Source organism: Marmota monax, unplaced genomic scaffold (genome assembly GCF_021218885.2).
Source record: "Marmota monax isolate L192 unplaced genomic scaffold, Marmota_monax_Labrador192_F-V1.1 WCK01_AAM20220418_F8-fsc00001, whole genome shotgun sequence".
Taxonomy (NCBI): Eukaryota; Metazoa; Chordata; class Mammalia; order Rodentia; family Sciuridae; genus Marmota; species Marmota monax.
In genome coordinates this window covers 1001294-1020829 of record NW_026693777.1, presented here as the reverse complement: position 1 = coordinate 1020829, position 19536 = coordinate 1001294, and the positions used below count along the sequence as shown (strand labels likewise).

The 19536-nt window shown below is 33.4% G+C and overlaps 1 protein-coding gene across 8 annotated transcripts in view; it reads left to right on the top strand.

Annotated features, from left to right (window-relative positions):
* Ralgapa1 (Ral GTPase activating protein catalytic subunit alpha 1) overlaps positions 1–19536 on the top strand; it is a 245655-nt gene that overhangs the window by 69324 nt on the left and 156795 nt on the right. For all 8 annotated transcript variants that reach the window (XM_058584465.1, XM_046460944.2, XM_058584469.1 and 5 more), the window contains 5 exons: positions 1817–1954; positions 12193–12341; positions 14950–15079; positions 16287–16524; positions 18148–18309. In XM_058584465.1, coding sequence (XP_058440448.1) covers positions 1817–1954; positions 12193–12341; positions 14950–15079; positions 16287–16524; positions 18148–18309 — 817 coding nt within the window. The remainder of the gene's footprint in view (positions 1–1816; positions 1955–12192; positions 12342–14949; positions 15080–16286; positions 16525–18147; positions 18310–19536) is intronic.

Sequence of the window (19536 nt, the reverse complement as noted above, 5' to 3'; positions counted from 1 at the left end):
GGTGTAATAATTATAATTGGAAATAGGTTATAGATTCAGATAATTACTCAGATAAATTCTCATAGTATGTGTGAGACATTTGAAAGACATTTGGAATAAAAGATGTGTTTTTCTGTGTGTGTGTGGGAGGGGGCAGGTTACAGGACTATCATGGACCTTGTAGGATGTTTAGTATTCCCTGGTGCACCTCAAGGTATATATATTAAATCCCAGTGATGTATATTAGTTCTTGTGACAATAAAGCATCCTCATAAATTTCAAAGTGTCCTCTAAACCACTTTGGTAACACAAATGTGAAAAGACATCATTTTCACTTTCACATAACTTAATGTTTAGTAAGAACAGAAATATACAAGGTATTATAAAACAGTGTTACTGATATGATCTTAGACATGAAGGAGGAAAATACTTGTACTGTGCTTGGTAAAATCAAGGAATGTTTAATGGAGGAGGTAGGATAATATGGGAAAGGACGTAGACAAATGGGAAAGGATCACGTGGTAAGAGTAACATCTATAAATGTGTGAGAAACCTTAAAGATATTTTTATTTGGCTAGGTAAGAATAGGTGGAGAAAGTGATAGAAAAACATAGACAAGGATTAGATTCTGTTCACTAACTTGTATGCCCTGTTAATGGACTTTGATTATATTCTGGGCTCTGGAGAACTTTGAAGGATTATGAAAAGATCGTACAGACCCAGAGTAGAGAGTAGATTGGAGAGCAGTCTAGAGTCAAGAGAGATCAGTTAGAAAGTTTTAGCAAAGTTCAGAAGCGAGATGATAAGTAGCTGCAGTAGGACAATGGCAGCTGCAGTGGAACTATAAGAAAGAGGGTAGATATATTAGTTTCTTTTGTGGTCGAACCAGTTGTACTTTGATAATTAATTGGCTTAGAGAGATGAGTAATGGGCAGGTGTTCCAAGTTTATTTGTTTTACAGCCAGGGTAGTTGCCACTGGCACATGAATAGGAATTTTTATTTTTTTACTTTTATTATGTTTTAGATAGAAAATTTTAAAGCTGCAAGTTTGTTTGTGGTGGCTAAATGTGGTGGATGGGTTGGTAGGAATGGGAGGCTGCTCTGATAGAGCTGAATTTCAGTTACCACTTCAAATAATGGCAGAATAGTTTGTATCAGACTAAACCTCCTGCATATTACAATATAAGCTTAATAAAAATATTTTAAAAACTATTTGAAAATATTGGTGAGTTACCAAAAGTAGGAACAAAGTAGAGGGAAACTTTAAAAAGAAAACTAACACTGAGCGAAATTTCTGTTTGTATACTTTTTACCTGAAGGATTTCTAATCTATTAAGACTTGTAACAGCTAAAACGCAGGCAGAAAACTGCATTCTTAGCGGTTAGAAGTATTAGTATTAGAATAATGGGAATTTACTACTCTTAAATAGGATACATAGAAATTATTTTCTATTTTTTAAAGTTGTTTGAATTCTGGTATTTAATTTAGAACAGAATTCATCTTTTACAGAGCTTTAAATACTACAATTCCATTTTCTAATGTGTGAGAGAATAGAAGGGGTTTATACATTACATAATTTAGAAAAATGTCTCTATATCTGAAATGATATTAATTCTAGATAGTCATTATGGGTGATTTTTTTTTTTTACTTTGTATTTTTGTCATTGAGATTCTTTATAGGGCATATAGATTGCCTTTGTAATCAAGATATAAACTGTTTTGACAGAAACTTGTTTCATAGTGTGATCTAATAATTTCATTTCCTTTTTTAGCTTACCTGACCCTTTTTAGCACTCTAATGATTGAAATGTTAAAAACTTGGTATTTTGCTTCAGGAAAATGGGACCAATGTTGCTGAGCATGTTCGAAATTCCAGTTGGGCAAAAAATGGCTCCTACCAAGATACTCTTCATAATGCCACTGAAGAAGCCACAGAACAAAACATACAAGCTGGTACCCAGGCAGTTTTGCAGGTGGATTACTTTATTAGCTATGTTTTTAAAACAAAATAATCATTAAATAGTTCAAATATATATAGTTCAGGATTTCAGTATATAGTATGACTTCTAAAATGTAATAAATCCATCCCCACATTTATCAATTTTCATTATGTCATATTTTTTATTTTTCCTTTTTATTTTTTAATCACTTTATTTTTTAAATTGTTTATTTATTCTAATTTATTATATAGGACAGCAGAATGCATTTAAATTCATAGTACACATATAGAGCACAATTTTTCATGACTGGTTGTACACAAAGTAGAGTCACACCATTCTTGTTTTTATACATGTACTTAGGGTAATGTCCATCTTATTCCACTGTCTTTCCTACCCTCCTGCCCCTTTCTTCCTCGTCCCTCTCCCTCCCCTTTCCTCCCCTTCTTCCCCCTCCCTCCCCTTTGCTCTATCTAAAGTTTCCTCCCATGCTTCCCCCAACCCCATCCTTATTATGGACCAGCATTCTCATATTAGAGAAACATTTGGCAAATGCCATGTTTTTTTCTCTTTTAATGCTAAGTAATGTTTCATTGTGTATATATATATACCACAGTTTCTTTATCCATTCATCTGCTGAAGGGCATCTAGGTTGGTTCTTCAATTTAGCTTTTGTGAATTTTGTTGCTATAAACTTTGATATGGCTATGTAACTCTAGTATTCTGAGTTTTTTTGGAGAATCACAGATTTATTAATTTGTCAAATTATTTGCCTGTGATGGCTGTATGAGCTTATAGAATTTAGCATTATTTTCCACTAACGTGAAGGGTCCATTTTCTTGCTAATTTTACAATCCAATGAGTCGTTTTGAAAATAATTTGAATTAATGTAATATAACCCAATTTGCATTTGCAATGGCAGAATTTTTTGCAATATGACTTCACTTATTGTTAATTTTTTATTTATATATGATAGCGGAATGCATTAAAATTCTTATTACATATATAGAGCACAATTTTTCATATCTCTGGTTGTATACGAAGTATATTCATACCAATTAGTGTCTTCATAGTTTGGATAGTAATGCCCATCACATCCCACCATCATTTCTAACCCCATGCCTCCTCCCTTCCCCTATGCCTCCTTCCTCTGCCCTATGTTCATTATCGATAGCAATTAGAGAAATGCAAATCAAAACTACTCTAAGATTTCATCTCACACAAGTCAGAATAGCAGCTATTATGAAGACAAACAATAAGTGTTGGCGAGGATGTAGGGAAAAGGTACACTCATACACTGCTGGTGGGACTGCAAAGTGGTGCAGCCAACATGGAAAGGAGTATGGAGATTCCTTGGAAAATTGGAATGGAACCACCATTTGACCCAGCTATCCCTCTCCTCGGTCTATACCCAAAGGACTTAAAAACAGCATACTACAGGGACACAGCCACATCAATATTTATAGCAGCACAATTTACAATAGCTAAACTGTGGGACCAACCTAGATGCCCTTCAGTAGATGAATGGATAAAAAAAATGTGGCATATATACACAATGGAATATTACTCAGTAATAAAAGAGAATAAAATCATGGCATTTACAGATAAATGGATGGTGTTAGGGTAGACAATTCTAACAATTCCCAACAAACCAAATGTCGAATGTTTTCTCTGATATAAGGAGGCTAATTCATAGTGGAGTAGGGACGGGGAGCATGGGAAGAATAGTATGCTGTTTTTAAGTCCTTTGGATATAGACTGAGGAGAAGGATAGCTGGGTCAAATGGTGATTCCATTCCAAGTTTTCCAAGGAATCTCCATACTGCTTTCCATATTGGCTGTACACTTTGCAGTCCCACCAGCAATGTATGAGTGTACCTTTCCCCCCACATCCTTGCCAATACTTATTGTTGTTTGTGTTCTTAAAGCTGCCATTCTGACTTGCGTGAGATGAAATCTTAGTTTTGATTTGCATTGCTCTGATTGCTAGAGATGTTGAACAATTTTCATACATTTATTGATTGATCGTATATCATCTTCTGAGAAGTGTCTGTTCGGTTCCCTGGTCCATTTGTTGATTGGGTTATTTGGAGTTTTTTTTGGTGTTTAGCTTTTTGAGTTCTTTATATATCCTATAGATTAGTGCTCTATCTGATGTGCATGTGGTAAAAATATGCTCCCATTCTGTAGGCTCTCTATTCACCTCACTGATTGTTAATTATTTTATTTATTTATTTTTATATGGTGCTTAGGATTGAACCCAGTGTTTCACATGTGTTAAGTGAGTACTCTACCACTGAGACACAAGCCAGCCCATTTTTTACTTTATAATATATATATTGATAAACATCACATAGACAATTCATAGGTAAATTGAGTATGGATAAAGGAAAAGTAAATTAAAACAGGAAAATAAGGCTAGTAGCAAAGGAAAAGCAAATTAAAACAGGAAAACAGTGGTAGGGCACTTGCCTAACATGCATGAGGCACTGGGTTCAATTCTCAGCCCCACAGGTAAATAAATAAAATAAATGTCCATGAGTAACTATAAAGAAAGGAAAGTGCAATTTTTTTTAATGCAATTTTATTTATTTTTTTTATTGGTTGTTCAGAACATTACAAAGCTCTTGACATATCATATTTCATACATTTGATTCAAGTGGGTTATGAACTCCCATTTTTACCCCGTATACAGATTGCAGAATCACATCAGTTACACATCCACGTTTTTACATATTGCCATACTAGTGACTGTTGTATTCTGCTATCTTTCCTATCCTCTACTATCCCCCCTCCCCTCCCCTCCCATCTTCTCTCTCTATCCCATCTACTGTAATTCATTTCTCTCCCTTGATTTTTTTTCCCTTTCCCCTCACATCCTCTTATATGTAATTTTGTATAACAATGAGGGTCTCCTTCCATTTCCATACAATTTTCCTTCTCTCTCCCTTTCCCTCCCACCTCTCGTCCCTGTTTAATGTTAATCTTTTTCTCATGCTCTTCCTCCCTGCTCTGTTTTTAGTTGCTCTCCTTATATCAAAGAAGACATTTGGCATTTGTTTTTTAGGGATTGGCTAGCTTCACTTAGCATAATCTGCTCTAATGCCATCCATTTCCCTGCAAATTCCATGATTTTGTCATTTTTTAGTGCTGAGTAATACTCCATTGTGTATAAATGCCACATTTTTTTAATCCATTCATCTATTGAAGGGCATCTAAGTTGGTTCCACAGTCTAGCTATTGTGAATTGTGCTGCTATGAACATCGATGTAGCTGTATCCCTATAGTACGCTCTTTTGAGGTTTTTAGGGAATAGTCCGAGAAGGGGAATAGCTGGGTCAAATGGTGGTTCCATTCCCAGCTTTCCCAGAAATCTCCGTACTGCTTTCCAAATTGGCCACACCAATTTGCAGTCCCACCAGCAATGTACAAGTGTACCCTTTTCCCCACATCCTCGCCAGCACTTGTTGTTGTTTGACTTCATAATGGCTGCCAATCTTACTGGAGTGAGATGGTATCTTTGGGTGGTTTTGATTTTCATTTCTCTGACTGCTAGAGATGGTGAGCATTTTTTCATGTACTTGTTGATTGATTGTATATCCTCCTCTGAGAAGTGTCTGTTCAGGTCCTTGGCCCATTTGTTGATTGGGTTGTTTGTTTTCTTATTGCTTAAATTTTTGAGTTCTTTGTATACTCTGGATATTAGGGCTCTATCTGAAGTGTGAGGAGTAAAGCTTTGTTCCCAGGATGTAGGCTCCCTATTTACCTCTCTTATTGTTTCTCTTGCTGAGAAAAAACTTTTTAGTTTGAGTAAGTCCCATTTGTTGATTCTTGTTTTTATCTCTTGTGCTATGGGTGTCCTATTAATGAATTTGGAGCCCGACCCCACAATATGTAGATCGGAGCCAACTTTTTCTTCTATCAGACGCAGACTGTCTGATTTGATATCAAGCTCCTTGATCCATTTTGAGTTAACTTTTGTGCATGGTGAGAGAAAGGGATTCAGTTTCATTTTGTTGCATATGGATTTCCAGTTTTCCCAGCACCATTTGTTGAAGATGCTATCCTTCCTCCATTGCATGCTTTTAGCCCCTTTATCGAATATAAGATAGTTGTAATTTTGTGGATTGGTTTCTGTGTCCTCTATTCTGTACCATTGGTCCACCCACTGGTTTTGGTACCAGTACCATGCTGTTTTTGTTACTATTGCTCTGTAGTACAGTTTGAAATCTGGTATCGCTATACCTCCTGATTCACACTTCCTGCTTAGAATTGCTTTTGCTATTCTGGGTCTTTTATTTTTCCATATGAATTTCATGATTGCTTTATCTATTTCTACAACAAATTCCGTTGGGATTTTGATTGGCATTGCATTGAACTATAGAGAACTTTTGGTAATGTCGCCATTTTGATGATGTTAGTTCTGCCTATCCATGAACAGGGTATTCTAAGATCTTCTTCTGTTTCTCTCTTTAGGGTTCTGTAGTTTTCATTGTATAAGTCTTTCACCTCTTTTGTTAGGTTGATTCCCAAGTATTTTATTTTTTTTTGAGGATATTGTGAATGGGGTGGTTTTCCTCATTTCCAATTCTGAAGATTTGTCACTGATATTCAGGAATGCCTTTGATTTATGCGTGTTGATTTTATATCCTGTTACTTTGCTGAATTCATTTATTAGCTCTAGTAGTTTCTTTGTAGATCCTTTTGGGTCTTCTAGGTATAGGATCATATCACCCGCAAATAGTGATAATTTAAGTTCTTCTTTTCCTATTTTTATGCCTTTAATTTCTTTTGTCTGTCTAATTGCTCTGGCCACTATTTCGAGAACTATATTGAATAGAAGTGGTGAGAGAGGGCATCCCTGTCTTGTTCCAGATTTTAGAGGGAATGCCTTCAGTTTTTCTCCATTTAGAATGATGCTAGCCTGAGGCTTAGCATATATAGCTTTTACAATGTTGAGGTAAGTTCCTGTTATCCCTAGTTTTTCTAGTGTTTTGAACATAAAGTGATGCTGTCCTTTGTCGAATGCTTTTTCTGCGTCTATCGAGATGATCATATGGTTCTTATCTTTAAGTCTATTGATGTGGTGAATAATGTTTATTGATTTCCGTATATTGAACCAGCCTTGCATCCCAGGGATGAATCCTACTTGATTATGGTGCACGATCTTTTTGATATGTTTTTGTATCTGATTTGCCAGAATTTTATTGAGGATTTTTGCATCTAAATTCATTAGGGATATTGGTCTGTAGTTTTCTTTCTTTGAGGTGTCTTTATCTGGTTTGGGAATCAGGGTGATATTGGCCTCATAGAATGAATTTGGAAGTTCTCCCTCTTTTTCTATCTCCTGAAATAGATTGTAGAGTATTGGTATTAGTTCTTCTTTAAAGTTCTTGTAAAACTCTGCGGTATATCCATCCGGTCCTGGGCTTTTCTTGGTTGGTAGTCTTTTGATGGCTTCTTCTATTTCCTCACTTGATATTGGTCTGTTTAGGTTGTTTATATCATCCTGACTCAATCTGGGTAGTTCATATGTCTTAAGGAATTTATCGATGCCTTCACTATCTTCTATTTTATTAGAGTATAGGGTTTCTAAATAATTTCTAAATATCTTGTGTATCTTCTGTATTTCTGAATTGTCTGTTGTGATGTTGCCTTTTTCATCCCGTAAGCTAGTATTTTGGGTTCTGTCTCTTCTCTTTGTTAGTGTGGCTAGTGGTCTATCAGTCTTATTTATTTTTTCAAAGAACCAACTTTAGGTGTAAAATTTTAAAAAGTGGTATATATATATATATATAAAATATATATATATAAATAAATGAATAGCAGGGAATTCAAATCTCACAATGAGTAAATGAGAACTCAAATACTTCATCAGTACTGAATTTGAGCATCTTTACTCATGTATGAATTTCTTATTCATATGCTTTTTCCCAAAGTTTTTTTTATTAGCATTTATATTTTTCTTAGGTATTAGTAAGTGTTCATTTTATTCACTCTAGTTTTTGTTTGTTCATTTTGTTTTATTGTGCTGGTATAGGGATCAAGTACCGGCCTTGCACTTGGTAGGCAAGCACTCTACTACTGAGTTAAATCACCAGTCCAGTTTTTTTGTTTGTTTGTTTTGGGAGGTTTTTGGTATCAGGGATTAAACCAGGGACTTTCAACCACTGAGCCACATCATCTTTTTATTTTTTGAGATAGGATCTCACTAAGTTGCTTAGGGCCTTGCTAAGTTGCCAGGGTTGACTTTGAACTTGAGATCCTCTTGCCTCACCCTCTCAAAATGCTAAGGTACAAAATGTGCACCACCACATCTGGCACCATTCATTTTTTAATCAACCTGTTCTTGTCAAGTCCACATGTGTTCTCTTCTTTTTTAAATCAAATATACATTTTCAGTCCTTTTCCTACTTGTCAGGAGCATCTTTCAGAGTAGCTTGTACCCTCTGCACTGAGCTTCTTCACTTGTCTTTGAGAGTCGCATACTCTCCTGTTTTTCTCCTACTTCACTGGCCAAATCAGATTCCTTTTTTTTTTTTAAACTGACTTTTCTCTATTTCCCTGACATTTCAAGTTGAAATGCCCAGGAATCAGTTCTTGAATCTTTCACCACTCTTCCTACCCCCATTTTTTTTTGCCCCAGTACTGGGAATTGAACCTAGAGTCTCATGGATGGTAGATAAACTCTGCCACTGAGCTACCTCCCTAGTCCATTTTTTATTTTGAGACAGGGCCTCATAAGTTGCCCAGGCTGGTCTTGAACTTGGAATCCTCCTGTCTGAGCGTCTGGAGTAACTGGTATCATAGATGTGGACCACTGTACCCAGCTCAATTCTTAAATTTCTTTTCCATTTATTTTCTTGTTAGTCTAATCCATTCATGTGGCTTTAAATGCCATGTATATACTACCATTTCTAAATTTTATTTCCAGTCTGGATCTTTTCATCTGAACTCTGTGAAATCTGAACTCAAATATTCAAATGCTAAGTTGGCATCTTCTTGGATATCTAATAGACTTTTTAAACTTGACTGCTCTTCTTATAGTTTTCCTTGTTTCATTTAATGATATCTCTGTTTTCCTGCTTCCTAGGGTTTCTTGTTTTACACACACACACACTATAAATGTCTAACAACAAATTCTCTTTCTTCAGAGTGTATACAGAATCTTGACTACTCAGCCTTCATTCTCCTTCATATTATGTCTCCATAATTTTTCATCTGTATTATTTCAGTTAACTCCTAGTCTCTGTGCTTCTTTCTACTCTTGCCCACATGTCCTCTTGGTCTATTCTTAGCACAGTAGCCAGAGGAATCCTAGCCGGAGGAATTGTAAGACAGATCATGTTCTTTCTCTGCTCAAACTTTCCAATACCTTTCCATTACCCACTAAGCATTAGGGCAAAAGTCTTTGTGAAGTCTATAAGACTCCTAAGAGTTAAACTAGTTGCTGGCCCACAGGATAATTGCAAAATCTAGAGTAAGAGTTTAGAAACTAAATCACTGTTCAGTCCTTTGAACTTACTTTTCTTTGTGACTGGAATGCTTTTCTTCTAGACTGCTGCATAGCTTAGCTTTGTCTTTTCCTTATCAATTTATTCATATTTATATTCCTTCTCTATTTCCCTTCCTTCCTTTTGTGCTTATCATCTCAGGACAGTGAGATGATAGTGAGCACCTGTTTTCCTATTCTTAGCTTTTTTAAAAAAAAAATATTTATTTTTTTAGGTGTAGATGGACACAATACAATGCCTTTATTTTTTTTATGTGGTGCTGAGAATAGAACCCGAGTCTCGCCCGTGCTAGGCGAGTGCTCTACCGCTGAGCCACAATCCAGCCCCTTATTCTTGGCTTTTGATGGTACTCTTCTCATTCTTTTGCTGTGTATACATTTGTTACATTTTTTATAAGTGTTCTTTTGTCAGATTATTGAATTTTCCCTTTTTCATTGTTTGTTAAATTTTTGAAAAATAAAAAGTGCTGAGTGCTTTTTCTACATACATTGTGACAATCATGCTTTTTTCTATTTTAATCTATTGATAAGAATTTACTATATACATTGTGATAATCATGTTTTTTTTCTGTTTGAATCTATTGGTAAGGATATACTTACTAATAAGTACTTCTATGTTAAGACATCCTTAAATTTCTGGAATAAAATCATGGGATTACATGCCTATAATCCCAGCAATTCAGGAGGCTGAGGCAGGAGAATTGCAAGTTCAAGGACCTCTCAGCAACTTAGTGGGACCTTGTCTCAAAATAAAAAATAAAAATGGGTTGGGATACAGCTCAATGGGAAAGTGTCTCTGGGTTAAATTCCTCATACCCACCCTCTGCTAAAAAAATTCTAGAATAAACACTACTATAATTTGTCCAGTTTGAATTGTTAGTATTTTTTAAATATTCTCATGTAAATGTTCACAAGGAATATTGACCTTTTATTTAATTATCTAGTCCTTGTTTGTTTTTTGATAATAAGGTTATATTTCTATGAAATAAATTGAGTGGTTTTCCTTTTTGTTTGTCTCTGAAAGAATTCATGCAAGAGAAGAAGCTTTGCCTGTAGTATTGTCTAGGCTTATTGTTCAGGGATATATCAGAGAGACCTGGATTACCAGTTTAGTTTTTTTCATGGTATTTGTATGTGCAACTTTTCTGTTTCTTCTTGAGCAAGTTTTGGCAAGTTATTGCTTATTCTACAAATTAATTCATTAAAGTTTCATTGCCATGAAATTATTTGTGAGTGTCCTCCCCCTTTTTTTAAAAAAAAGTATAGAATAGAGCCACAGTACACAGTGGCTCAAACATTAGTTGTTGTTGTTGTTTTTCTTCAGTAGAAAATTGCTGGTTAACAGGCAGTTTTTCCATATTCAGTAATTCAGGAACTTTCAGCAATTTATTCACTTACTATCTTTTTTATATTGGGGATTTCTATTTGTTAGACCTCATTATGTATGACCAATTGGCAAAAGAGAATGAAAATACGTAGGAAACGCTCTTTTCTTAAAAGTTTCGGCTAGGAAAGAAAATGCATCACTTGTATGGACATTATATCATTATTGGGACAATCATAATTACAAGAAAGGATGGAAAATGTAGTATAGCTATGTGACAAGAAATATTGGTGCATTATACATAATAGTGGAATTCTTTGAAACATATTTGTAGATATACATAATTTGATGAGTTTCATTCTCGAGTACCTTCCCTTTCCTTTCCCTACTCCCTTCCCCCTGATCCCCTCTCTCAAGTTTACTTGTCTTCCTTCTATTTTCGTGAGGTCTTTTAAGTTTTTTTTTTCTTTTTTCTTCTCTAGCTTCCTCATATTAAGAGAACATGATGACTCTTGACTTTCTGAATCTGGCTTATTTCACTTAATATGATACTCTCCAGTGCACTGAGTTGTCATTTTAAACTCTCTCCTGAATCTATAGTACTGCTCTAATTTTATTTCCAATGTTTTTTTGTATTTTTTTTTGTTCTTGTTTTTCTTGATCAGCATAGCTAGATTTACAGAATTAGCTCTTTTTACTATTTTAAAAGTTTGCTTAATAGTCTCTTCTCTCATTACATTTTACAACTCCATTTTGTTATGTAGTTTCCAGGAGATTTATATCAGAATTGTGGACATAAATGATGTAAATATTCTAAATTTGCAATAGATAACAATGTTCTGTTCTTCTGAAGTATCCTTGAGAGTGTCTGTACACACCTGTCACCATTATAACTTTTCCCTCTATAACAACATATAGTTAATGAGTTGGTTAGAATTAATTAAAGATACACATTGATGACCTCTCATTAGAAATATTTATAATATGTAATGTTTCCATAGTCTGTTTTCATTAAAAAGACATAGACACATAAAAATAATAAAAAAGGGATAAAATATTTACAACTCATTCAGAAATTTTTTCCTGATTTTGGTGACCTTTTTTATTCTAAACTTTATTGTTCTTTTCATTTTTCGAGAGGAATAGGGTTATTATTATTAAAGCTATCAGTTTAAAAATGCTTTTTGTTTTGCATTTGTTTTATTTTCTTTTGAGTGCCTACTAGTAATTATATATCTGCCTAGGTAAACATAAACATAGGCAAATTTAATGAGTTTAAATTTCAGATACTAAGCTGGTAGTAGAAGTTAGAATTAACACACAGTACCTGTAAGGTATAGTTATCTCCTAGTAATCAACATCTAAGTTTTTTCTCTTTGAAAAGAAATTTGCCATTGAAATTCCATTGTGAATAGATAATGATTTCTTTTGTTTTAGGTGTTCATTATAAACTCATCAAACATATTTCTTCTTGAACCTGCAAATGAAATAAAAAATCTTCTGGATGAGCACACAGATATGTGTAAACGCATTCTTAACATTTATCGTTACATGGTTGTACAAGTATCAATGGACAAAAGGACTTGGTAAAAATTTTTATCCTTTATATTTATTTATTTATTATGTACACAAGTATAGTAATTATTGGAGGAATAGCATCTATGAACAGGGCTTGTTAAAATGCTGTCGGGCCTCCTAATGATTTTTAATTTAATTTTATTTTTTTATGGTGGTACCTGTGCATGCTAGGCAAGCATTCAACCAACTAAGCTACATCCCCAGCCCCTAGGGTATCCTATTGAATGAATGAATAAATAAATTTAAAATGTATAATAATCATGGTGATAATAGTTCACTTTTTCTCAAACATCTTTGATCAAGTTTTCACAAGACCCCTTGGATTATCTTTCTGAAGTATGCATATGATGGTTTCCCCAATCCCAAGGAATGAATGCATACATATATGCATACATACATGAAGAAAGGAATTTATGCATGTATGAATGAATGAATGAAAAGATGATTCATCGAATGTGTAAATGCCTGATGCCTTAATCTAGCATTCAAAGCTTTGTATGATCAGTTTTCTGCCTACTTTTCCCTGCCTTCTCTTTTCCTCTTAAATTTTTTACCTATCCACCTTGCTTGATAGGACCCTTCTTCCCAGCATTATCAAGTTGCTTTCTTCTGAGCACATTCCAGACTTTTAGAATGATTGTCTGCCATCTTTCCCTCTTGTCACCAAAACTATTCTCTAAACTGTCTTCCTCTTTCTACATATTTTACCCACATTTTCCCCCTTACTTTCTTTCATTCTATATTTGTATCTCTGTATAGTTCTTGTCAAACTTGTCTTGATCCCTTGATTGTGTATAAACATTGAGAGAGGCCCTAGAAGGTACATACAAGTTGTTTTATTTTTCTGTATCCTACATTTGTTAACATAATAATGTATTATGTATATAAATAATTTTCTTCAACAGTTCATATTAATAATGGACATGTAGTTATTTCTTTTTGTTTGGGGGGAGGAAGACAGTAAATATAATCATATGTTTCCTCCTTTGCCTCATTTCTTAAGTGGAGCACTTGGCCAAAGGATGTGCCTTTTTAAAACTTTGCTACATAGAGAAAAGTGGCTTTATTTTGCAAATGTTCTTTACTAACAGTATTAATAAAATTCCATTTAAAATTAGTTATCAGTATATTTGAAATAGATCTTTGTGCTAGGTTTCTTTATAAGCTCTTTTACATGTGTTCCTTAATTTTCATAGCACTGTATAACATAGAAATATTCCTGTTTTGCATGGGATAGTTCTTAGGCACAAAGAAATTAAGTGACTTTTCTTTTTCACATACCCAGTAAGTGGTGAGCAGAGATTTGAATTACAGTCTTTCTGACTTCAGAAATTAAACTTCGTTTAATCATTCTTTTTTTAGTTCTTTAATTTTTCTTTCTGTATGCGTTGAGTCATTGATGAGCCAAGTTATAGTGTGAGTCTTGATTTGTGCAACACAATTTTAGAGATTTTTTTCTTAATTTTTTAAGATCTCCTAGTGTCATAGTACTTTGGGAAATCCACAATTTATGTTGAATTTCTGAGACTTTTCTTTATTATTTAAAATCATTCCTATTTTTACAAAGTAAAAGGTTGTCTGATATATGAGTGCGTTAAGGTTTGACCATAAGTCAAAAGATTTATTTGTAAAATATGTGCTTTATTGTATAGGTAGATGATTTCAAATAGCTTTTCATTTCATATAGCTAAACTAGAAGCCTAAGTTTATAAATGTGACACTTTTAAGGTTTTTATTTTTTGAATGATTGCATGTGTGTTCACTAATAAATTTAGGATATTTTTAATTAAGTGATAGTTTTCTATTTGATTCTGCCCTTACTTCCCAGAAAAACCATGACATCTAGATCTGGGACCTATTGCTGTCTCAGCCATATTTCCCACAGTGACTGTCATGTATAATGCTATGCCTGGAATGGGCCTGCAGAATAGCTAAAAAGGAGAAGGCTGTGATAGGCACTTGGGCTTTAGCCTGGTTGTGTACCCAGCTAGAATTCCCTTGTCAGTCTCTTTTTCATTGAGGCTGAATCAGTTTTCAAAATATCAGATGTAGTTTTATTGTTTTAATAGTAACCAGCTAGAAGAAAGAGGGAAGATAAGAATAATGGTAGAGTTGGCTTGACTAATAATACACAAAAAGAACAAGAGATTTAAAAATAGCCAAAATAAAAAGGATTGGAAGAGCCATTATTCCTACTTTTTCTTTTTCTCCTAATTGCTCATTATTAAAATAAAAAATCTATCTTATTTTATCTGAGGCTATTGTGCCTGAAAATGACTTTAAAATGACTGATATAAATATAAAAATGGAATTTAAGAAAATATATTTTTAGTTGTTGATGAACCTTTATTTATTTATTTGTATGTGGTGCTGAGAATCGAACCCAGTGCCCCATGCATGCTAGGCAAGCATGCCACCACTGAGCCACAACCCCAGCCCATGAATGGAATTTTAATTTCAATATTTAACAAATTCTAAAAATTTGAAGTTCTTTTATATTTAATATTTGAGTTATTCCAAAGATAATGCTATAAGAAATATTAATTTGAAAGTTAACCACTAATCAAAAGCAAGCATATGCAAGAAGGAAACATTAATTAATCTTTTTACTTTAAGGGAACAGATGCTGCTTGTGTTGCTCAGAGTCACGGAGTCTGTACTGAAGATGTCATCACAAGCTTTTCTACAGTTCCAGGGGAAAAAAAATATGACCTTGGCAGGTCGACTTGCAGGACCACTTTTCCAGGCAATAAAAATAAAATAAATAGATGAATAGATGGATAGATACGTATTTTTTAAAGGATTTATTGAACCCTGAGCTTTGTTACCTGGGAAAAAAGATTTAAATCAGAAATCAGTTCATATTAAAGGTCTTTTGTAGAGCTAAATTAAAAGATGCTCATCTAAGTAGTTTATTTGCCATACTTACAAACTTAAACCTAGTATGAGTGGAAGAGATATTATGTCTGTGAAAAAAGTGTTATCACAAAGGGTTATGATGTTAATTTTATCTCACATGGCATGTTTATGTATTGTTGCAAAAAGCTGTCAGAGGACTTTAAGAGTAATAGTCTAATTGTTTGTTTTGTTAGACTTTAAAATTTTAAGTTGTTTCATGGTAATGAAAAACTAGTAGTCAAGATCCATTGCTACACTGTTCCAGAGACTTTTATAGTCCTTCTTCTTAATTTGAAATTTCAGTGTTTGTTTGATTACACAGAAGTTACACACTGTGGTTTTCAAAAATAGAGTCTTTGAAAAATAGAAAAACATATGTTTTTAGGATGACAGATTTAAAAGTAAATAAGGATAAAATCGTTTTTAATGTCAAAAACTGTCTCAGATCTAATTTTTTGGTCATAAGTATAATTGTTAAAAAATTATTTCATATATTAATCTTTTACCTAAAATTCTCTGTTGGTGGCAAATAACCCTTTAAAAACAGAAATATTTATTAACTGAACTCCCTTTTTCTTTTTAATTTTCCTGTTGTAATTAATCCAAAAGTGGAAGCTACAAGATAAAATTTTAGCTTATTAAAGGGCATAATTTCTTCTGTTGTTTGCACATTTTGATATTTACTCCTGTTCTAAGCTTTGTGCATTTTCCAACTTTATATTTGCTGTGTAAATTTATATATGAATTTCTTACTAAAATTTATAGAATTAGCTATTAGTGTAATGCAGCATGAAAGGTAGTTATGACTTTAGTGAGGTTTTTTTTTTCAGTTTGAATTACTGGTATGTTGGGATTTGGCATTTGTTGAAATGAAGTTTATAATACTAATGATTGCATGAATTACTTTCACAAGCACTACTATGAAGAAAGGGTCATGGATTTTTTGTGTTTTAAAATTCTTATTTTTAGGTGATTTTTAAAAGAATTGAATATCTGATTTTGAAGTCACACACTATATACATTTCATTGTTATTTCTGAATATTTGTCTTTGTAGACTCTTATAGTTGCCTGGATTAAAGCAAATCTAAATGTGTACATCTCACGTGAACTTTGGGATGACTTACTATCAGTGTTGTCATCGTTGACGTATTGGGAAGAATTGGCCACTGAGTGGTCCCTAACTATGGAGACACTAACTAAAGTTTTAGCTAGGAATTTATATAGTTTGGATCTCAGTGATTTACCATTGGATAAGCTGAGTGAACAGAAGCAAAAAAAGCACAAAGGGAAAGGTAAGAGTTGTTCAGAGGTGCTCCATATAAGTTTGTTTAAAATAATTGAGTTGGGGGAAACCAAGCCAGGGAGAAGGAGGGCAGTAAAAGTCATGTTCTTTCTTAACTATTCCTGCCTTCATATACCTAGGAGATTAAATTTTCCAACAATAAAGCATGTAAATACCCTGTAATTTTTCTTAATCTTAAAATTAATAGAAAGTTTGACAATGTTCTATACATAGTTAGCTAACGTTAATCTTACATATTTTATTTTGTTTTTGATATTTAACCAAAATGGAAATTTATAAAATGCCCTTTTTTTTTTTCTGTATTGGGAATTGAACCCTGAGTCACTTTACCACTCAGCAACATTCCTATTCTCTTTTATTTTGTTTTGATAAGAGGTCTCACTAAGTTGCTGAGGCCTTGAATTTGTGATCCTTCTGCCTCAGCCTCTTGAGAAGCTGAGAGTATAGGCCTGTGCCATTGTTCCTGCCTATGCCATTCCTTTTTTTTTTTTTTTTTTTAATATTTTTTTAGTTGTAGATGGACATACAGTGCCTTTAGTTTATTTGTTTATTTTATGTGATGCCAGGATTTGAACCCAGTGCCTCAACCATGCTAGGCAAGCTCTCTGCCAATGAGCCACAACCTGGCCCATGCCATTCCTTTTTTAAAATAAGCAAATTTTAGTTAGAACTAAAGGAGTGATTTTACTTTACTCTACTTTAAAAGTATATAGTTTCAGCTGGGGTTGTGGCTCAACGGTAGAGTGCTCGTCTAGCACATTATAGGCCCTGGGTTCAATCCTCAGCACCACATAAAAATAAAAATAAACAAAATAAAGATATTGTGTCCAACTACAATTAAATAATAAATATATTTTTTAAAAAGTATGTAGTAAAGAATTGTGGAAATTCATATTGGTGTCTGTGGTACTGGGGATTGAACCCAGGGCCTCACATATGCTAGGCAAATGTTGTATCACTGAGCTACCACTGATCTGCATTCCCTGCCCTGGAAAATTCTTTGAAAGTATTTTCTTTGTTTGAACTAAAAGCAAATGTTCCCTAGGTGTGAAATATGTCAGATGTTTAAAGAGATTGGGGCATAGCATAATGATTATATAATTAGTATGTTTTGATAATCCTTGGTTTATTAGCAACTAATTATTAAAAATGCAAAATACTAACTAGAGATAACACTTAAATCACATTTCATACTAACCCCTTTTCCAGGGTATGAAGAAGCTCAAACTCCTTTTTTCTCAACTATATGTTTCGCACATAGCTGTTATTGGCAGGTCGAAATTAAGTAACCTTCACTATAGCATGGTTTTGGGTTAGCTCATTTACTATCTTTTTTCTTATCCATATGTTTTATTTCTATTACAAAGCAAGTCTGTTTCAGAGATTATAATAGTTTATTATTGATATAATTTTATAATTCTGCATAAGTTTTATAATATAATTTTATGTAAAATGAAGCTCAAAAAGGTCTTATAGTACATAGCATTTTATATTGTTATTTTGTACTTTATTATAAGTAAGCCTAAGAATATGAGGCAACATAGCACACATAAATTTAAAGGTATTACTGATCAGGTGACAGTATTTTGAGATTGAAAATCTACATTTCTAGGAGTTGGACATGAATTTCAGAAAGTTTCAGTTGACAAGTCATTTTCTAGAGGATGGAGTCGTGATCAGCCTGGTCAAGCCCCAATGAGACAGAGAAGTGCAACAACCACTGGCTCCCCAGGAACTGAAAAGGCGAGGAGTATAGTACGGCAAAAAACTGTTGGTATGTACTCTTCAAAGTCATGAGAATTGTATGGAACAATTAATTTATAGTCCTTAAAAACAATGTATATAAACGTACAGTTTTTTTATCAGTTGATTTTGTTATGAAATGAAAAACTTGTATAGCAAAATCTTTTTTTTTCCTAATAGTATTTAGAGTCCAGTAGCATGCTGTTTTACCCTCTTATGCTATAAAGATTTAATCTTTCATTATTGTTTTTATGTAGTTCATTTTACTGTAGATATCCCTGATTTTAAAATGTCATTTTACAGCATTGAAATAGTAGAATTCTGATTCAGTTTACAGAACTTGAGTATTAACAGTATATACTACTGTTAAATGAATGTACTCACAAACATGGAAATTTAGGGTAGCTAATTTTCAGTGCTATAATTATATAGATTGGCTTCATAGACATCCGACAAGGAATTCATGCTCTCTACTGGCAGAGAGCTGAGGCCAAGATGGAATCTACTGCTAGTGTCCCTGCTACTTTTAACAAATAAGGAAGAAATTTCTATAATCTGTGAAATGCCAGTGAAGGAGCACTAATATGAAAAATTTCTAGGCATAGGATCACTCGGCATGCTGTAGAGCTAGCTACCATCTTAATTCTTTTCCTCTCAGATGTTTATAACTTGGTGTGAATATAATAGAGTATTTCTGTGAAAAGACTTTTGTCCTAACCTTTTTTCTCTTTCATCACTAAATAGCTAGATAACTTTAGATAATTTATCAAACCTTTATAGGCTTTCAGTACTTCATCTGTGAGTGGGAATGATAACACTTGTTTCATGACTGAAACAAAATTACTTGAAGTTATTTCAGGATTTATAATCTTGGAATTCCAGAGAAGGAGAATTTTCCATGGAAGTATCTGTATTGAATGGTAATCAGTAATAAATATTATTAGTTTTAAAACCATCATTATAAGGATAAGTCTTATATAAAACAGTGAGTTCTAAATTATTGAGATTAAAGCTTAAAAGAAGATGCAGAAATAAAAAGAATTAGTAAATTAAATTTTTTTAAGAATTAAAAATTATTGTTGATTTAAAATCCTTTAAAGGGATTGCATTTTCAGAACTGTCTTATAAAATAAACATATAGTTGTATTAATTGTATATGCAGGAAGAATAAGAAACAATATAAAGAAAAAGGATATTCATGGATTAAAATTAATTTAATGCTTTAGAATTTTGGTATATGGTTACTTATTGGAATCTT